Source organism: Penicillium arizonense, assembly GCF_001773325.1.
Source record: "Penicillium arizonense strain CBS 141311 chromosome Unknown PENARI_contig022, whole genome shotgun sequence".
NCBI lineage: Eukaryota > Fungi > Ascomycota > Eurotiomycetes > Eurotiales > Aspergillaceae > Penicillium > Penicillium arizonense.
The window spans coordinates 394458-411890 of record NW_019173299.1 but is presented as its reverse complement, the minus strand read 5'-3'; the positions used below and the strand labels follow the sequence as shown (position 1 = coordinate 411890).

The 17433-nt window shown below is 49.8% G+C and overlaps 7 protein-coding genes across 7 annotated transcripts; 1 reads left to right on the top strand and 6 right to left on the bottom strand.

Moving 5' to 3' along the window:
- Positions 1 to 266: 266 nt before the first annotated feature.
- On the bottom strand, positions 267 to 740 carry PENARI_c022G00899 (uncharacterized protein; the record flags this gene model as incomplete). Its single annotated transcript, XM_022635312.1, has 1 exon — positions 267 to 740. One exon carries the CDS (start codon positions 738 to 740, stop codon positions 267 to 269), a length of 474 nt encoding a protein of 157 aa, XP_022484697.1.
- Positions 741 to 1812: 1072 nt separating this feature from the next.
- On the bottom strand, positions 1813 to 2337 carry PENARI_c022G06496 (SNARE domain- containing protein; the record flags this gene model as incomplete). The annotated part of the gene is made up of 3 exons (XM_022635391.1): positions 1813 to 1971; positions 2102 to 2210; positions 2312 to 2337. The coding sequence occupies 3 exons, from the start codon at positions 2335 to 2337 to the stop codon at positions 1813 to 1815; spliced, it is 294 nt and encodes a 97-aa protein (XP_022484698.1).
- Positions 2338 to 3207: 870 nt separating this feature from the next.
- PENARI_c022G12426 (NAD(P)/FAD-dependent oxidoreductase) lies at positions 3208 to 4548 on the bottom strand (the record flags this gene model as incomplete). The annotated part of the gene is made up of 2 exons (XM_022635468.1): positions 3208 to 3400; positions 3458 to 4548. 2 exons carry the CDS (start codon positions 4546 to 4548, stop codon positions 3208 to 3210), a joined length of 1284 nt encoding a protein of 427 aa, XP_022484805.1.
- A 182-nt stretch (positions 4549 to 4730) lies between these two features.
- PENARI_c022G03863 (uncharacterized protein) lies at positions 4731 to 7065 on the bottom strand (the record flags this gene model as incomplete). The annotated part of the gene is made up of 5 exons (XM_022635351.1): positions 4731 to 5222; positions 5272 to 6164; positions 6223 to 6778; positions 6832 to 6955; positions 7004 to 7065. The coding sequence occupies 5 exons, from the start codon at positions 7063 to 7065 to the stop codon at positions 4731 to 4733; spliced, it is 2127 nt and encodes a 708-aa protein (XP_022484810.1).
- Positions 7066 to 7590: 525 nt separating this feature from the next.
- On the bottom strand, positions 7591 to 8711 carry PENARI_c022G02276 (RTA1 domain-containing protein; the record flags this gene model as incomplete). The annotated part of the gene is made up of 2 exons (XM_022635330.1): positions 7591 to 8536; positions 8590 to 8711. 2 exons carry the CDS (start codon positions 8709 to 8711, stop codon positions 7591 to 7593), a joined length of 1068 nt encoding a protein of 355 aa, XP_022484724.1.
- A 504-nt stretch (positions 8712 to 9215) lies between these two features.
- On the top strand, positions 9216 to 10587 carry PENARI_c022G10035 (Zn(II)2Cys6 transcription factor domain-containing protein; the record flags this gene model as incomplete). Its single annotated transcript, XM_022635434.1, has 4 exons — positions 9216 to 9272; positions 9324 to 9992; positions 10047 to 10531; positions 10584 to 10587. The coding sequence occupies 4 exons, from the start codon at positions 9216 to 9218 to the stop codon at positions 10585 to 10587; spliced, it is 1215 nt and encodes a 404-aa protein (XP_022484786.1).
- A 1062-nt stretch (positions 10588 to 11649) lies between these two features.
- Positions 11650 to 17180, bottom strand: PENARI_c022G06396 (uncharacterized protein; the record flags this gene model as incomplete). Its single annotated transcript, XM_022635390.1, has 7 exons — positions 11650 to 11865; positions 11920 to 14262; positions 15568 to 15676; positions 15763 to 15780; positions 15843 to 16903; positions 16955 to 17058; positions 17138 to 17180. 7 exons carry the CDS (start codon positions 17178 to 17180, stop codon positions 11650 to 11652), a joined length of 3894 nt encoding a protein of 1297 aa, XP_022484753.1.
- Between the last annotated feature and the right edge of the window lie 253 nt (positions 17181 to 17433).

Here is a 17433-nt window from a genome sequence, read left to right as displayed (position 1 = left end):
AGTCCCAGAACAACAGTATCACCACATCCGACGATTGTGACATCAGGGCAGACTGGAATGCGGGGTGAACGATGGAAATCGCTCTCAACGCGAGCTCATGAGCTGTCCGGCGGGATCTTCAAAAGCACATTCCCAACCCGGGATCACGACACAGATATCATTAGAGATCAAAGCACTGGAATTGGATCCGAACCCAATTTCAATATGATACGACATGTCTTTCCAGCAGGGTACGATATATTGATACCAGTTCGAGACCAATTCACTCAAGCCACAAACCGATGTCCCACAACCCCAACTTGAGGCGTTGGCGAAGCCATACCAACATCAACAGGCGTGGACTTGCCAACCCTCCCGTCCGGAATTGGGGATTCAGCGTATCGAGGAACATCTCCAGGCATATATTGCGGCACAGGAGGTAAATCTCCGTAGAAGATAGCTTTAGCTGCAGTTTTGCGCCATCGCTGTTCATTCTCGTGGAGTTCGATGACTAGGAACCATATTCCTAGGGCTAGAGCCATGCTCGCTATTAGGGTTTGGTAGACTCTTGGCTTAGCTATTGTTGGTACTTTTTTGCAGTGCGGGTCGGGGCAGCGGGTGAATCTGCTTGTGCGGAACATCGTTTGTGGGTTTGGGCGTCTGTTGGTATTGGTATTAGGGGTTGTTGTTGTTGTTCGTTCATCTGTTGTTGGGAGATATGAGGAGGGAGAGTGAGGGATGGTAGTTTGCATTTGATTCATTTGGCTATTTGTCTGCTAATGATGTTGTTTATGATTTCTGCATCCAGGAATTTGAATGTATGGAGCTTTTTGACGAGATCGGTTTGGTTGAGGCTGGGTTTACATTCCTGAGCATTTTAGCCGAAAACGGTGGTTTTGAATGGCAGACGGAAATGTGACACGACATTTACCTATAGTGTAGGACGATAAAGGACGATAAACAAATTTTATATTTCCAAGTATTAGTTGGGACAAGTTGGAGTCCATGAGAGGTGATGCGTGGGCGTAGACAGGTTGGAGACTTGGCTACTTGACTCCCGTTTCGGGTTGGTATTCTTGGTCCCACTTATAAGCAAACGCACACCTTCCATTACTTGTTTACTCATGTTCGTTAAAGTAGGATGTGCCGGAATAAGATGACTCATTGGTGATGCCATTCATTGGTGATGCACATCAATAGTTGAATCAACCAGGTAGCACACCATCACATGTGATTATGAACACTTGATACCATCCACTCTTTCCTCTAGAATTATAGTGTCTGAACAAAACCGGGGTCTGATAGTAGAGAAGCCTTGGGCCAAGTATTATGTTCAGTGGTAATCACAGTATTAATGACACAAAATAAAGAAAGCAACGAGTATCTCGAATCGCAATGCAAGAGCCTTATGCTGTAAGCAGAAAATCAAACCCCGCTTGGGTTAGTTTGCGAAAGTCATGAAGACGTGAATCTTAAGAGTCGAGGGGTTATCGAGGAAGGCGGAGGGAGGTACGTAGGGGGTCGCATCGTTGAAGCTTCTGGGTTGCAGTTTCGACAAGCTCCATATGAGCTGATGCTCGAACACGGAGCGAAGAGTATGTGGAGAGCGAAAAGTGTTTGAGAACACGGAGACGCTCGATTCCCAGCATGTCATGTCGAATGAAGACTGGGCAAAGCCAAAGGTGCGCACCAACTGATGAAGGCACCGCAATATGGAGTATATCACGTAGTAAAAAAAAAGAGCCGACTCTTGTTTCAGCAAGAGTATCGAAGACCGTTCAATGTAAGAGCGAGAAGGTTTCGAGGCGGATTGAATGAACATCAAGAGAGATTTTAGAAAATCCATCCAAGTATGATATAGAGAACAACACCAGCCGCAATACACATTCCAGCGATCTTCAGTACAGCAACCGTATCGCCTTGCTTCGCCATGCGGGTAAGACGAGTAGCGCTGCCTTTCAGGTTCGTGGAGAATGAGGAGAATACGTCACTCTAAGCGGAGGCAGATTTGTTAGTTATATATCCAAATAGCCCCGCCACAGCCACTTTAACTGTAGTTCGCAAATCACCCACAAGCATCCTTGTAAGTTGTAGGGCGAGCAAGGCATCGAGCAAGACGTACCGTGTGGTCGAGTGTATCCTGATCCCGCGCATTGTCATGGATGTCAATCGTCACGGAGCGGAGGGCTGAGACTTTCGTGGAAAGAGAGTTGAGGAGCGCATTGTTCTGCCTAATCGGAGAGTCAGCAATACACTCGAATGAGCCGGTGAAAGCCCCAAAGGTCCAACCACAGGGGCGTATTCGATGGGGAAGGCGGAGGAAGGGACATACTGCTCGCGTTCGTAAGCGTCACTCATTCTGCTGAAGTTTCTTACGGTGTTTTCGAAGGTGGTAAAATGAATGCGAAAATCACAAAGTTTAAGGAAATAAGCAGGCGAGAAATTGGCTAGAGGTGGCCAAAAGCCTGGGGTTTCGGAGCCGACGTCAGGCTGGTCACGTGACTGTAGTTCTTACCTTAAATAATCCTTTGCCCTGAAGTATACAAAGTACACTCTTACACTCTTGGGAATGGTTTCTATTCGCATATATTGTATGGCTGTGTACTTGGGGTATATATGTTTTGTCTTGGGCCCAGTGAGATGGTATTGTGACAATATTGACTCTCCCAAGGACCACTCCTGCCTCCAAGAACTGGGATATCCACTTACAGCGAGTTTCGATGAGATATTTACCGTGCTGACTGGAGCTTTGAATTTTATTGATACGCTTTCTTGCTCAAGCTCTGCAAAAGCTTTTGAGAGGTCGTAGAAGGAATCATGGCATTGCCATTTTGGACTCTTTCATTATGCTTCCATGGGAATATTTCTGTCTATCGAGACCAATGACATCCTACGATCATCCGAGCCACTCGCTTGCCCATTTCCGCATCCATAGCCAATTTCAACCCTTTTGAATAATCTAGAATGACTTCATTTTGCCCTCAAGTGCGCTCTTGATGAGGTCAATCGCGCCAAAGATCACGTTCCATGCTACCCAAGTGAATTTCCAAGGCAATTTGCATCTGCTTCTTACTTCCAGATTTGTACATACAAGACTTAGCGTCCAGGTTCTCCCCAGGGTTGACAAACACTGTCAAAAGTGCGGGTTCGAATCGTTGACAGCCTATTACAATTTCCGAATCTGAGCCTTGATAATTCATTCTAAGACAGCGTTATGTTGTAGTTTATTTACAGCTTGGCCTGTTCTAATGGGCTCAGCCTTCTCAGAGGAGGACCTCCTCGGCTGCCATCCCCCGCCATAGGGCCTTTAGCGTCATCCTTGGGCAGGTTCAATTTCCACTTTTGCCGCAAGTTCTCAGGAGCCTTGCCCTCAAAGCAGTCAGCAATATATTGTCCCAAGATAGGGAGGAACTTGAAACCGCTGCTCAAGAGTTAGTATAAATAAGGGATACACAACGTGGAGATATAGAAAGCTTACTGTCCTGCACCACCTGTAGCCAAAAACAGACCCTGCATGGTGGGATGGTGATCGATGATAAAGTCACCCTTGGGAGTATCGGTATACCAGCAAAGCCGGCGGTTTAACCACGGGCGATCACCAAGCTTGGGGAAGAATTGACGTAGACCCTGGCGCAGGGACTCATCCGCGTCATCGGGTAGGTACCCAGTGGCAGCATTGCTGCTTTCAAACTTAGGCGACGAGAGCGATTTCTTTTCCCCATCGACATCAACATTCATCTCAGTAGCATAGCCGTATCCGTGACGCGCAAGCTTAAGGACATTAGTATCAGGGGTAGGCGGGAAAGAGAACACGCCGGAGCTCATGTTGATCATGACCGGGATTTTCTTGTACTCGAGAGCCTCTTCTTCAGTCAACTGGATGAAACCAACTGGCTGACCAGAGGACGATGCGGCGTGGCCGATGTTTAGCAGACGATTCGTCCATGCGCCAGTACTGAGGATGACCTGGGAAGCAAGCAGAACCTGTCCTCTGACAAGGTTAACACCGACTACCCGCGAGCCGGCCTTGCGCAAAGAGGTAACTGTACCCCTGGGACCAGCGATGATCGAAATACCGGCAACTGTACACTTAGATGCAAGTTTCTGGATGCTGCCTGCTGCATCTGCCCAGCCACCCTTGGGGTTATGATAACCGCTCATGCCAGCAACGTTGGCCTGAACACTGGGGTAGAGCTTGCGAATATCAGACGCATCGGGGAGTTCGTCCAAGTGGCCACCGGCGGCACGAATGACGGACTTTGAACCTTCCATATATTTGTTCTTGGGCGTTTCGGAGAACAGAGCGAATCCTGACTCGAAGTATTGATCTTTGTACTCGGTAGTCCAGCCTTTGTATGCCTCACGGGCCATTTTGTAGTAGATTGGGTCGGCATAGTCGGCCCGAATGATACGTGAGATGTCAACGCTGCTTCCATCTGCTGAGGGTGGTACAAATCGGTCGACCACGGTGATATCGGTGTATCCGCGCTTATTGAGTTCTAGGGCGGTTGAAAGACCGAAGACGCCAGCGCCCACGATCAGGATTGAGTCATTCTTAGCTGTAGACATGATGGGCGACAAGTCGGTCTACTGAGCAGTTGTCGTCGAATTTGTTGTAAATTGAACAGAGGATTCCGGTGGCTTTAAAATGTGACGGTATACGGTCTTTCCCGGCTCAATGCCGGGACTTGGCGTCCGGAAAGGGCGGGTCCGGGCCGTGTTCCCCGGGACTTATAGATCCCATCTCGCCCTCATGTTGGATTGACACTTAGCCAATCCTCAAATGCTCTGCCATAATCTTGGAGCTGAAGGTAGAGCCCGTCTCCGCTCGTGAAATCTACATCTGGATCCCCCGGAAGCCCTGAGAGGTCCATCGTGGGTGCGATCTGACTCGGTGCTTGCACCGGATCCTCAGTCTGTTCGGGCGGATACGTAACACATTCAGCTGCTACTGTCTTGTGGCCTGATATGCCCGCTGATCCAATCAAAGTGAAATCGCGCTCAGTGATATCACCGACAGAATGGTCGCCTGAGCTTCCAACGCTGTCCTTGGAAAGTTCTGGGCCAAAGATGTCGCTGCCGGAGTCTGAGGATTTGCTCGCATGGGCATAAACCAAGATTTTCCATAGCAGTTGTAAGTTGACGGACCACATCTGGCGCTGGTTCGATCCCCCAGGCGCACCATTGCCTGTCATGAGCCCCCCAGGAGACACACTGTCCCTGAGCTGCTGTAGTTGTTGGGCCTGACAGATGTTAGTTTTAGTACTCAAAAATACAATAACAACAGCTCACCTGGCGGTCAATGTGTGGCCAGCGGCGACTCATATTCCACAGGAACCTGAGACATTTTTCAAACCCTGTTTGCGCCTTTCGCTTAAATGTTTGATCCTCGACAAAGCTATGCTGGAGATAGATCGTAGCGACAATAACCACACAATGGCCAATTGTCGAATCAGAAACCTCAAATACTTTAGCGCTGATGAGCTCAACGAAATGAAGAACCCAACCAGAATGAAATGTCAACTGCTCGAACGAGTTGCGAAGGAATGACTGAGGCATTGTCCTTCGAAAATTCCGAAGACGCATAGAGAGAAGAAATGGATGGTTGATCAGACAAGGGACTGCATGCCAAACCATCTGGAAGAACAGCCACGGACCCCAATAGTCACGATGAGCCTGAAGCTCGGCTGAGGGATGATCTTGGAAGGGACTTGCATGGAGTCTGAATCTGAGTGGCATGAGGCTCTCGTGTTCGCAATGTTGGAAATGAATCATGGCGTAGTCAGAGTGCGGTGACCACGGGGGGTGGGCATCAACGCCAACAGGGCTGGCCGCATAGTTGCAGGCCAATGCCCATAGCTCGCTTGTATAGATGTTGGTGCCGACAATTCCGATATCTGGCTTGGAGCTGCTGGTCCGCCTTGCGTTCTCCATGTTGGATATCATGGACCCCAATGGGGAAGACAACTCATCACCCTCGCCCAGTGGATCTGGGCACTCTCTAGGATGAAGAGGTTGGAAAGAGCCCTGCAGATTCCGGAGCACGATAAGGCTGACGTAGCACAGTTTGCGCTCATCACGTTCGGTTTCCAGGTTACTCAGTGAGTCTAGGCCGTTGACTTTAAGATTTTGCATAAAGTATGCGGCCATCTTAGTAAAAAATCTGGCACGGATGATATGGCCAGCTGAAATGCAAGAACCGATGTCAGAGTCCGAGAATGAAGACACAAGGAGTCGACCTACCTGTAAATTCAAGCATGCTCAGAAGACACATAGTCTGAAGGGTTGAGAGTTCTACACTACCAGATGCCAATCGCATCATAACTATCTGGGAGGCCCGCCCTGTCATTCGTTTGATTTCAAACTGAGTTTGAGAATTAGTGATTCCACCATCATAAAACCGCATTCCAAGGGCTTCAATGGCGCAGATAAGTTCGGGGTCTCTTGGTCCAAGTGAGGCAACAGAAGATCGATAAGGAAACAGCAGAAGGGGCTGTGAATTGCAGTATGTCAGATATAGATCTGCTGCCGATAACTCCGGCGAGCGTGCCCTGCAACACCAGTAAGCAAATGAGGCTCTCTGGAGGCACAGGACGGACTGACATAGAAGGACTGTCTTGGGGCAGTAGCTCTGGGACTCGGTCTTGGTGACTCGCAGGTACAGACGAAGGGGTCTGATCTTGAGCAGGCCGCCTGCAACTTCAATCAGTCCAGTAACTAGATCAATTCTCAGATGAACCCACGTAATATAGTCCATCAATCTGTCCAATGTACTTTCAATGCCAGAAATGCGCTCGTCCTGCATTGCGGACTGCTTAGCTTGGGATCAAATGACTCTTTTCATCAACTTACCATTTTCTTAGAATGTTCAGGCTCTTCGCTCCGAGATTCATCAACGGCATATGTGCATTTCTGACCCAACCTCTCACAATACGAGCAGACGGGCTTTTCTCCGGGGCAGCGGGACTTTTTCCGGCTTGGGGAGTGTCAGCGCAGTGGATGTAGAGCGTATAATCAAGCTTACCGGCAAGGTGCGCAGGCCTGTCTGGCCCTTTTTGATGGCCTTTCATCTCCCGCCGAGGCCATTTTGTAGCCAATATGCCGTGTTTGAGTGAGAAAAAATAGATCGAGGCGGGAGTCGGACCGGGCGGATGTGGGTCGCCCAGGTGGTGCGGGAAGGATTAGTGACACTAGGTAGTGGCCGTTTCATACAAAAGACAATTGTTATGAGAGTATAAGAACTTTCTTCAAATTTTAATAGATAAATATTTTAATGCTACTTTTGAACATAATGTTTTCTGTTAGGGTCCTAGGCGCAATACCACAGCCCAATGTAGTTTAGGTAAACTGTCACTAAATACCGCAGGCAGACAATGAATATGAACTGCATGCAATGTGCTTCTCGATTCCTACCCCTTAGTATTAAAAAAAGAAAAGAAAAAATCTGATTGCTATAAGAAACGGAAGAAGTCTATTTTGCAAAGAGAAAGACATTCGCGCAAATTACAAAAAAAGTCACTAAAAAAAAAGACGTGGACTAAGTCCAAAATATAGATCCAACAAAAGAAGAATGCCACACTCCGTAACAATGACCCATACAAAAGAAAGCATCTAAACATTCGGACTGAGAGGAGTAAGCTCTCTTTGATCTTTAAGTGCAACCCTCGTATTGGTAGCCGTACTAACAGCAAAGCTACCATCCTTACACACAGGCCACTCATCCTCGCGCAACCAGTACTCCTCATGCGAAGGTTTGCCCTTAATCATACCACCCAAATCAAGCGGATCAGCGAAAGTCTCCCAAGTAGAACGACGATCAATCCAACCAGGCCCCATCCGCTCAGTGTGGCCATCAGGACTCAAATAGCGGTTCTTCTGACGAGGCAAGTTGCGACCGGGGTGAAACGCATTCATCCACCAGGTAAAGATAAGCATGGGACCCAGCTCGAAGGCATAGAGATACCATTCATGCCTGAGAATTGAACCGCAGTTCTCTCGGCAGCCGATTTTTTTGAACATCTCGAATGCTTCGACTGCGCGGAAGATACACCGTAGAAGAACGAGGGTTGAGGTACCATAGAGTGTAATACAGAGGATGCGGACGTTGGGTGAGAGCATGCTGGCTCGTGAGCAGCGGGCGTGAACTGTTGCAACGACGCTGATTACGCAGCATTCGACGACAACTTGGAGGACTAGACCGGCGGCGATGAGAGCTCCGCCAGTCTTGTACTCCTCTATGTCTCCATCTGCTGTTAAGTTTTTGGCTGCTCCGGCAGCGGTCATTGCTTCTACGGCAGCACCCAGGTAGACAAAAAATATCAGGACTCGGTTGGGGTTTAGGAGGGCGTGCATTGGGAGGTAGTTCATGAGTCGTCCCACGATGTTGTATGCTGCGGCGGAGTAGATTGGTGGACCGGCATAGATGAAGATGCTTGATGCGATATAAATGTTCAGGTTGTCAGGGTGGTAAGTAGAAATGCAGCGCAGAATCCATCCAGCTGTGAAGACTGCACCACCCCAGCAGAGGAAGAATGTGACCCGCCAGAATCGGTAGCGGCTGGAGAATGTTAGAAGTTGGGTATCGAAAGCTAATGTTTTCATGCAACCCACTAGTTCTGATAAATGTGCAGTAAGAAAGATGCGCCAACTAGGGCTGCAAATACAGCGGACAAGATATGGCTCGGGGTGTATATGTAGAGGCTTTCGGCCTTCGGATCTGTGCTGGCGACCATGATGGGTTGGAACAAGCTGGAGGATGAATAGTTGATTATCTAGTGGGCATTGGCGCCTTTAAATGTTGGATCCATCTGACATGCACTTTCAGCCCAGCCGATTTGTACAAACTACGAAGCGGTACATGAGTCCATATCGGGGTATATGCCCTCCGATGTGTGTGGCGTAGAGCGGTAGGGTACCTTGAGTCTGATGAGCCCCAACGCCTGAACAACTGGAGCAGCCAAGACTCCTCAAAATTCCCCAAGATGGAGAGTTGTGTATAGTTGGCCCCCAACCAATCAGCATCGCCAAACTAAGCCTTGTAGCGGCACATTCGACCCGAAGCGGTTAGACTGATGATGGCATGGTCAGCCCAACTTCGCCCTGTAATAAACTCAGCCCAGTCAACTGTTAGACACTTTGTCTTCGGAGATTTTAAATTTTAATATCCAGGCCCAGTCCATATCGTTTCCGTTTTGAGATCTACGCTCCGCTCCCTGGGTCTACCCCAATGCCCCACCATGCCAGGTGTACCAACAGGTCGGGCCTGTGATGCATGCCGCAAGCAGAAGAAAAAGGTGCGTGCGATAGACATGTGGTAGTTAATATGTCGCTAATGATATGATAAGTGCGACGAGAAACAACCTAGCTGTGGGAGATGTCTGCGTCTGAAAGTGACCTGCATAGGTTCCGGTCAGCAACGATACAAGTTCAAGCAAGAGCATCGTTTTTCACCCCCAGCACAAAAGAATAACGGAAGACAAATGATCATCACACTCGATAACAAGTCAAGATTAACCAAGAAAGAAACGCCTCCTTTTGAAATTCCTCCTACATTCCCCAACCATCATCTTACATCATTAACAAATTCATTCATCGGCGCCATCAAACGCTCAACAGACCTCCGATACAACCTGTGGTGGTCTTTCGGTCTATTTCTAGAAGAAGTACCTCGGCGAATCGGCAACAATGAAGCACTCGACCGCGCAGTCGATGCCGTGACCACTATCCATGCAGACTTCTGCATTCGCCGGTCCATCTCAGTCGGTGCTTTATCAAAGTACTCACATGCTCTCAGAACTTTGAGCGTATATTTAGACGATCCAATTCAAGCAATTGCTTCAAATACCCTCTGCGCCGTGATGATTCTCCTGGTCTGCCAAGCATTCATTGGAAACCAAGGACAATTATTATCAGGCCACGCAGGAGGTGCAGCCAACATCTTGCGCGCGAGAAAGAACTTCGGACCCCGTGACGAATTCGAACGCAAACTATTCCTCTCTCTACGAGGCAGTGTGGTAAGTAAACCAACTTTCCCATCTTCCCACAAAACCAATGCTAATAATACCAAGCTCTTCGAAGGCCTATACAACGAAAAAATAGACCTAAGCCCCACAGAATGGGAATCCCTTGTCCAAAACGACTACGACGCAAATCTCCCAGAAGGACGAATGATGCTCTGCCTAACAAAAGCCCCAACCCTAATAAAGCGCGGCAAACACGCAATACGCACTGGACAAGACCTAACCAAACTGAAAAGTGAAATCCAACCAATATATGAACAGTGCAAAGAAATCCTAGCCGAGCTAAAAACCCGGAAAACATCCTTCGAAGCCTCAACCCCGGAAACGTCTTCTCCGACATTCATGGCCCAGGTCCTGAAAGCGCATTACCTGCGCACGTACGGACTGGGTCTTACGATAGTGATGTTTTTCAATTGTATAATGCAGGCGTTGAACTTGGATGATTCTACTTTTGCGGCGGAATCGACTTCTTTTGTCGAGGAGACGCTTGAACATGCAGCGCAGTCAAATGTTTATAGACCTGTTGGGGCGGGGTATGTTATATTGTGCTTGTATGCGGCTTGGGCTGCGACTCCGGATCCGCAGTTGAGGTTGAGTGTTGAGTTGGCTTTGCTTGATTATCACGATGATTTTAAGCATAATCCTGTCACTGATTTGCCTTATCATTTGGATTGCGTGTCTGAACATATTTGGCTTGGGGCGCCTCCTGGGAGGAAGGCTCTTGTTTTGAATTGAAGGGTCGACGTGCATACGGCATACATGATTGAGATGATTTTGTGGATATTTAAGATACCAGCTAGATATACGTAGATGTGTTTTTGTTTGGGGGCAGTACAGTATGACTTGGATATATTCCTACATTCTCAACCAGTACTTCTCTTCAGCACGGATGATACAAATGTGCCAAAAATAGATCAATCCTGCGGTGAGTTTCATAGATATTAAGCTTCACTTAGTGGCATACGCTAGCCACGCTAAAAAGTTGTTGGGAAGACATATCAAAGATTGCAAGAACAGCCTGGATACCTAGATGTACAATAATCAGAATTAAAGCCCCTATAAAGAATATAGTAAGACAATATAGCAACAAATCCGTGATTCATTCGTATGAGAAGGTGAGAGCGCTAAATAAGAAAAAGAAAAGAGATACAGACGGGCTCCAAACTATGTGGACCAGGTGGCACCATGGTACCAAAACGAAAACAGGAAGAGAACCCCAAACGCTATGCGAAGAGAGAAAATAAGAGCACGAACTCAGAGCATATATGGCAAAGCACAAGGCCGGGCCAATCATGAAGACAACAGAATGCGAAATCCCCTGATCCTACCTCGTCCTGACCCTGCCCTGTCTTCCCCATTGCTATGATACGCCAAAGTGAGCATAATAATACGGAAACCGCCGGAAGGGTTGGTAGAGGTACACAAAATCGAAGGAGCCACGACTGAAAAGGATAAAGGGTAATGTATGAAAACGACGGGCGAAAAAAAGGGGGCAAGAGTGTACATGTTCTAGGAACAGGCCGAACCGACAAAAAGCATGGGTATTTCCGTGCGCCGCTAAAGACTTGGAAAGCGGAAGTGCAAGTGCAAGTGCGGCGCGAAAACGAATATCAGAAAAGAGAAACGAGTGAAGACGCCCTAGCCAGATGTTTCACCACATATCATCGTCATCATCGTCATCGAGTTGGACGTCGTCGCCAAAGGACGAGTGTCCGTACTGGTACCCCGGGCCGTAAGCGCTGCCATTTTCGTAGCCTTGCTTGCTGCCTCTCGAATGGGCGCCATAGCGATCGTGCGGATCGTCGTCATAGTCGTACATTGAAGAATCGTCGTAAGCACTTTCTGCGTAGTGTTGCTGCTCCTGGGACTGGGATAGATGTTAGTGAGATAGATCTTCATTGGGACGGGTACAGGCACTCACCTCTTGGTATCGCTGATATTGCGTGTACTCATCTGGCTGGTCCCTAGATTTGGATGACCTCTGGGATCCCGATGAAGAATGCCCGGTCTGTGGGTGCATCTGTTGCACTTTGGCCAGGTATGAGTACATGAAGTTGCTCAGCAGTACTTGAGAGTAGAGCGCTCGCCGGGGGTTTGCAAGTTTGATATGTGCCATGCGGTAGATTGCTCGCTCTTCCAGGATGGAGAACCGAGTCCAAGGGTAGTCGAGGTCGGGACGCATAACCTGCATCGGAGGATCCGGGGACAGGTTTCGAGATGAATGTTTGCGATGATGGCCTTCTCCACCATGCTTCTTTCGTCCACCACCAAATATAGAAGAGAAAATGCCATCCTTTTCTTTCTTTGAATCGCCCGATGCCCTTCTGACACCGTCCTTGCGCCGTTCTTCTTCCAGCTTCGGATCCAGGCGGTCCAATACGAGACTTTCACGGGCACGCGGAGTGTTGTCGATGGACGATTGGAGTACATCCAGGCGTGTGTTATCATGGGCTTTGTCGACTTTTGATTTAGTGCTTTTCGACTCGCTCTCCTTGTGCTTCTTCTTGTCTTTGTCCTTCTCTTCGCTGCCCAGCAACCAGTGCCAACTTGACTTGCGACTTCCATCGGAATCCTTCTTGTCCTTTGACTTTTTCCCTTCAGATTTGCGTTCGTCATGTTTGCGTTCTTCGGGAATTGTAGGGATGAATGAGAGACTATCAGTGCGAGTACTGTTGCCGGGTATCATCTGAGGGTTATTGGCGAAATCATTGAGTGAAGACGTGCTTTCAGGGGATTGGCGGGAGTTCTTGGAGCGTTTGCTTGGTGCCGCGTCATGCAGCGACGTTTTTGGTGGCGGCGTTGATGTTGGAGTCCGATCCGCTGAACGTTGCGAAGGAGGACTGGGAATGCGGTTGGTCTCTGGGGCAGGCGGGGTTTCAACAATCGCAGGGATCTGTTGATCGCCCGGAGGTGTAACCAAGGTAGATCGTCCATTCGAGCTGATACGAGAATGCCATTGCCGTGATCCGTCAGGTCGATCAGAGGCAAAATCCGAATGTCCACCTGCGTACGAGTCTCCCCTCTCGGCTCCAGGCTGATCGACGATCGGGTCGAATGTTGAGCCGGAACCTGCGCCTGAAGTGTACGCTGTACCATGGGACGAAGTAGACTGGGATCGAGTTGTTCGGTTCGTGTTGGGCATAGGATCAGGCGACATGCGAGTCTTGCCGGAAATCGGAAGTATTTCTGCATCACTCCCTGCAGATTCAGAAGCCCCTCGTCCGACTCGCTTGGAATATGGTAACTTCTCGCCCTTTTTCAAACTCCCCGCCTTTTTATATTGTGTCCTCGTCGACCGGCGCAAACTATTGCCTAGAGGTGCCGGTGGTAAGATCGGCCTATCTTCGATGCTCAAATCCTGCATGCCGCGCAAGAGTGTCGATTCTTTGTCCGCTGGTTTCGAATCGTCCACCAAGGTTTCAAGCTGCTGCAAGTTTGGACTCAACATGCCATCCCGCTTATTCGATTGTGAGCGCTGATGCTCTAGCCGATCTGCGCCATCCGTGTATCCTGAAGAATTGTCGATTTGCCTTGATAGCATAGAACGCTTGCGGTGAAGTCCAGCCCCCGACCCTTGACGCTCAGTGCCACCGGAGTAATCGCCAGACCTGCGCTTAATGTGATCAGCCTTGCTATCGAGAAAAGACTTGAATTCCTTCGGGGCGAGTTCGGGGTGTAGTCGCGCAGGCACCCAAAATAATCTCGAGGCGTCATCTTCGTCGGCTGAGGGGGAGGGAGGCAGTGCGAAGCCCGGGAGGTCAGGGTCACCAGCGGCCGCCACATCCATGGACATGCGCCGAATAGCAGCGAGGTTGTTCAGTTCCTGAGCCACGGCAGCGGGGTCGGATTCATAGTCGATGTCGTTCAGAGGAAAAGAAGAGGTAGCGGTTTCTGAGGGAGACCGAGTCCCCTCGGGAACTACAGAATCGGTCTCCCGGTCGTAAGCTCGGTTTGCAACGAGCGACGGCCGTGTATGTCCATTTGGCGGTTTCGTTTGCCCTTCCGAGAAAGAATTATGCAGGGGGGAGGACGGGGAGGGGTTGGACTCGGATCCTGCGGCGGCCCGCGGGATGGTTGTTATTGACTCGCCCAGCGGGGAGGATATATAGCTGAGGCGTCTTGGATCGTTGGGGTCGTAGTGATCATCATACATATGCCCGATCGCTTCTGTCACATGGTGACTCGGGTCGCTAATCGAGAGATGGGGGGCATGACCTCGCCGCGTCGCGTGTCCTCCGCCAGCCTCATGGGCACTCGTGGAGGCCTAACCAGAAGACAAAGAGGGTTAGTATTTGTGACGCGCTATTTGCCAACCGTGATCTCGTTCAATGGGGGACACCGGACACCTCAATGCCCAAAAAAAGTGGTGCCTGAGGGGCTCAAAAAGTTGACAGGACCCTCCCAACCACACCCCCAGGCACACGGACAGACACTGGGAGGACGAAAGAAAGAAGAGAACGCACCTGCATGGGAACCAGTTGTACAGGGACCGAAAACAACCCGAAAGACCCTGAAGTCCAAAGGGTGAGGAAGTCAATGAACGGGGTAAAGACGAATGGTCATCGAAGCGGGGAAAGAGAGAAGAACCCAGAGACTAGACATTCGGATGTCGAGTCCGAGTCATTTGTGGGAGAGAAAGGAAAGAAGAATGAGGGTTATGGGGTTGCGGGCGGAGAAGAGTTGCTGACTTGCAGGCGCAGCACCTGACATCTACAGAATAGCTATCTTTGATCTCACTGGAAAAATGTGTTAAAAGTAAACAGTATCTGTTCGGTTCAGTTTAGTTCAGTTCATGAAATTGGCTTCTTACATGTAACTTACTTGTCTCCACTTAAAACGGGAAATGGTCCATGGACGATCAGTCCGATCTACACGTTCTGGTCTTTGGCCCTAGTAGTACATTTTTCAGTTCGGATTCGAACTCGGACTTGAGGGAGTAAGGACTGTCTTTCAGAGCTGATATATTTCTCCAGTGGTACCGCATCCATGCAACTCGAAGCTGAGGTCTCCCTCGTACCAATGTACATACGCCTTCATTGAGGCCCAAACACCATACATTATACACTCTTAAGGTACTACAACAAAATGGCAAACCTGCCATAGGAAATCCATTGCATCCAAAGATACCTCCTGGTAGTCCCCAAAGGCTTTGTACTAGGCAAATTCTTCCCCTACGGTCCCGTGTTTTGAACATGAAACCCCGTGTTACTCCACCTCTTCTGTTCAAGGAAGACAGTGGCTGGTCTGCACCTCACAGCTGTGCAAGTATTGACACAATATGTGACCCGAGTACACACAGGCTAGAGCCCAGACGACCTAGACGAGCTGCGAGGCACAGGGATATAGGTGAGCCCCGTGCTGGGACTGTACGATTGAACTCAAAATGTGAGGCAAGCCACCTGAGAAAGCTGAACGGTGCACCCTAGAGAAGATCCGAAAAGAAAGGGAAAAGAAAGGCAAGAAACGAACTCTAGAAGTAGATTGCAACCAGAGGGGAGAATACTCTGCATAAACCTAAAAGACCACAACAAATGGCAGTAACCTCCAAGTCCCTCGATGAGGAACTAACAATGAGAACGAAAACTCCGCGCTGAAGGATGTAACTGGTAACGATTTGACGTAGAGAAAAAGTTGGCGGATCCACTTCCGCCTGGATATATTGAGGGCATTTGAGGCATCTATGTCCATGAAGCCTAAAATGAAAGTGCGTCGAGATTTCATAGTTTGTGCTGCATGGACCAGCATGGGATAGTCACAAACTTACGAGGCATCAACATAGTTGCTGCGGTTCAGATTAGCAAATGTCAAGCATAGAAAAACCCCGAAAATGCAAGATGTGCTTACCTGGGGAAGATGCCCACGCGGTCACCGATGCGACCAGTCCACCAGTCTTCTGCCTTTTCCGTCCGCTTCAGAATTGTAATGATCTCGCCCTTCTTGAAACCAAGGTCACCCTCTTGATCCGCATCGAATGTAAAGAGAGCAACAGCCTGGTCCTGTCGCAGCTGAGCCGCACTCGTCTTTTGCCCGAAGACCGGCTTAGGGGCGGTAGGACGCGTAGGTCGGCGATCTGAATAAACATAGTCCTCCTCAAATGGCGCGGTATTGCTCCGGTTGCGCCCATAGCCGTCGTATGAGTCGCTGGGAGGTTCCCGGCCTGTCGCGGAACGGCCAAGACCCCCGGCAGGCCGATCGTAAACATCATCTGCCCAGGTGTTCGCACGGCGCGGCTGGTCACGGTAGTCGTAGTCGTCGCCAGTGGTGTTGGATCGGCCCCGCCGGCTACCCTGGCCATATGCCTCGCCCCTTCGTCCCTCCCAGACGACATCATCGTGGCTCTCGTCATATACGGGCATGTCATTGTACATAGAATCACCATATGCTCTAGCGTTTCCTTGGAAGGCACGGGAGTTCAGCACGCGCATAAGGGCATCGGCGGCCGGCGGTGGGCGAACGCTACCAGTAAGAAGCTGGTTCGCAGAGACGCGACTGCGATACAGCTTCTCGTTGGCATCCTTGCGCTCCACGAGCATACTACCCTCCAGACTGACACCGGCGAAGAGACCCTTGGTTTTCGAGTAAGAGAACACAGCCGCGACGCCCTTTGTGCTGGCAGCTCCAGCAGCCTCGGCATTTCGACCGACCGGTCCTGCGGCGAGGGAGACGTTACCACCCAGCGTTAGCGTACCGACCTGGGAGAATGTGCGGACGGCAGCGGCATCATTCAAGATGAACACAAAGTCGGTCAATTCGAACCCAATCTGACCTCCAATTCCGGCACCTGCAGTCGCGATAGCCGACGGGGCCGACCAAGAACCATCGCCAAGACGAGCGACAACAATACCGGATCCAAATCGACCTGAGCCGAGGAATCCGGCTTTCAGAACTGTGAGGACCGCAAGACCCTAGCAAAAAGGACGTTAGCCCACCTCACCCGAGTATTGCGAGATTCTTACCTTTGCACCGGCCAGAATCTCTGGCGGAATGACTTTGTCGGGACCGAAGGCTTGCCTGGGATCAACGAATGAGGTCAAGATCTTTGCAGCCTTCTTGCACTCGCCTGTTCAGATGGGGGTCATTGTCAGCCGGATATTCCGCACACGACTGCGGGGAAAGTGGGTTGATAGATCGACACGTACTGTTCATAGACGAGGGCAGCGGATTGTTGATCCCGAGAGGCATATTTGCGGTATATGTCGAGGTAAAACGGTCAACTCGACTGAAAGAGGAGTGAGGTTGGGGAATGAGGAGAGCCCAGGTGTTGATCAGGTTCCCGTTAGTCAGGTCAGTGTGGGCCTAATGACGGCTGACGCGGGACGGTAGTTCGTCGGAGGCTCAAGAGTATCTGTAGCTCGCAGGACTCCTTCCTTGATCAGCGAGTAGTCAATCCCAAGGTTATCTGGTAGAAATCAATCAGTTGAGAGCTTCCGTAACA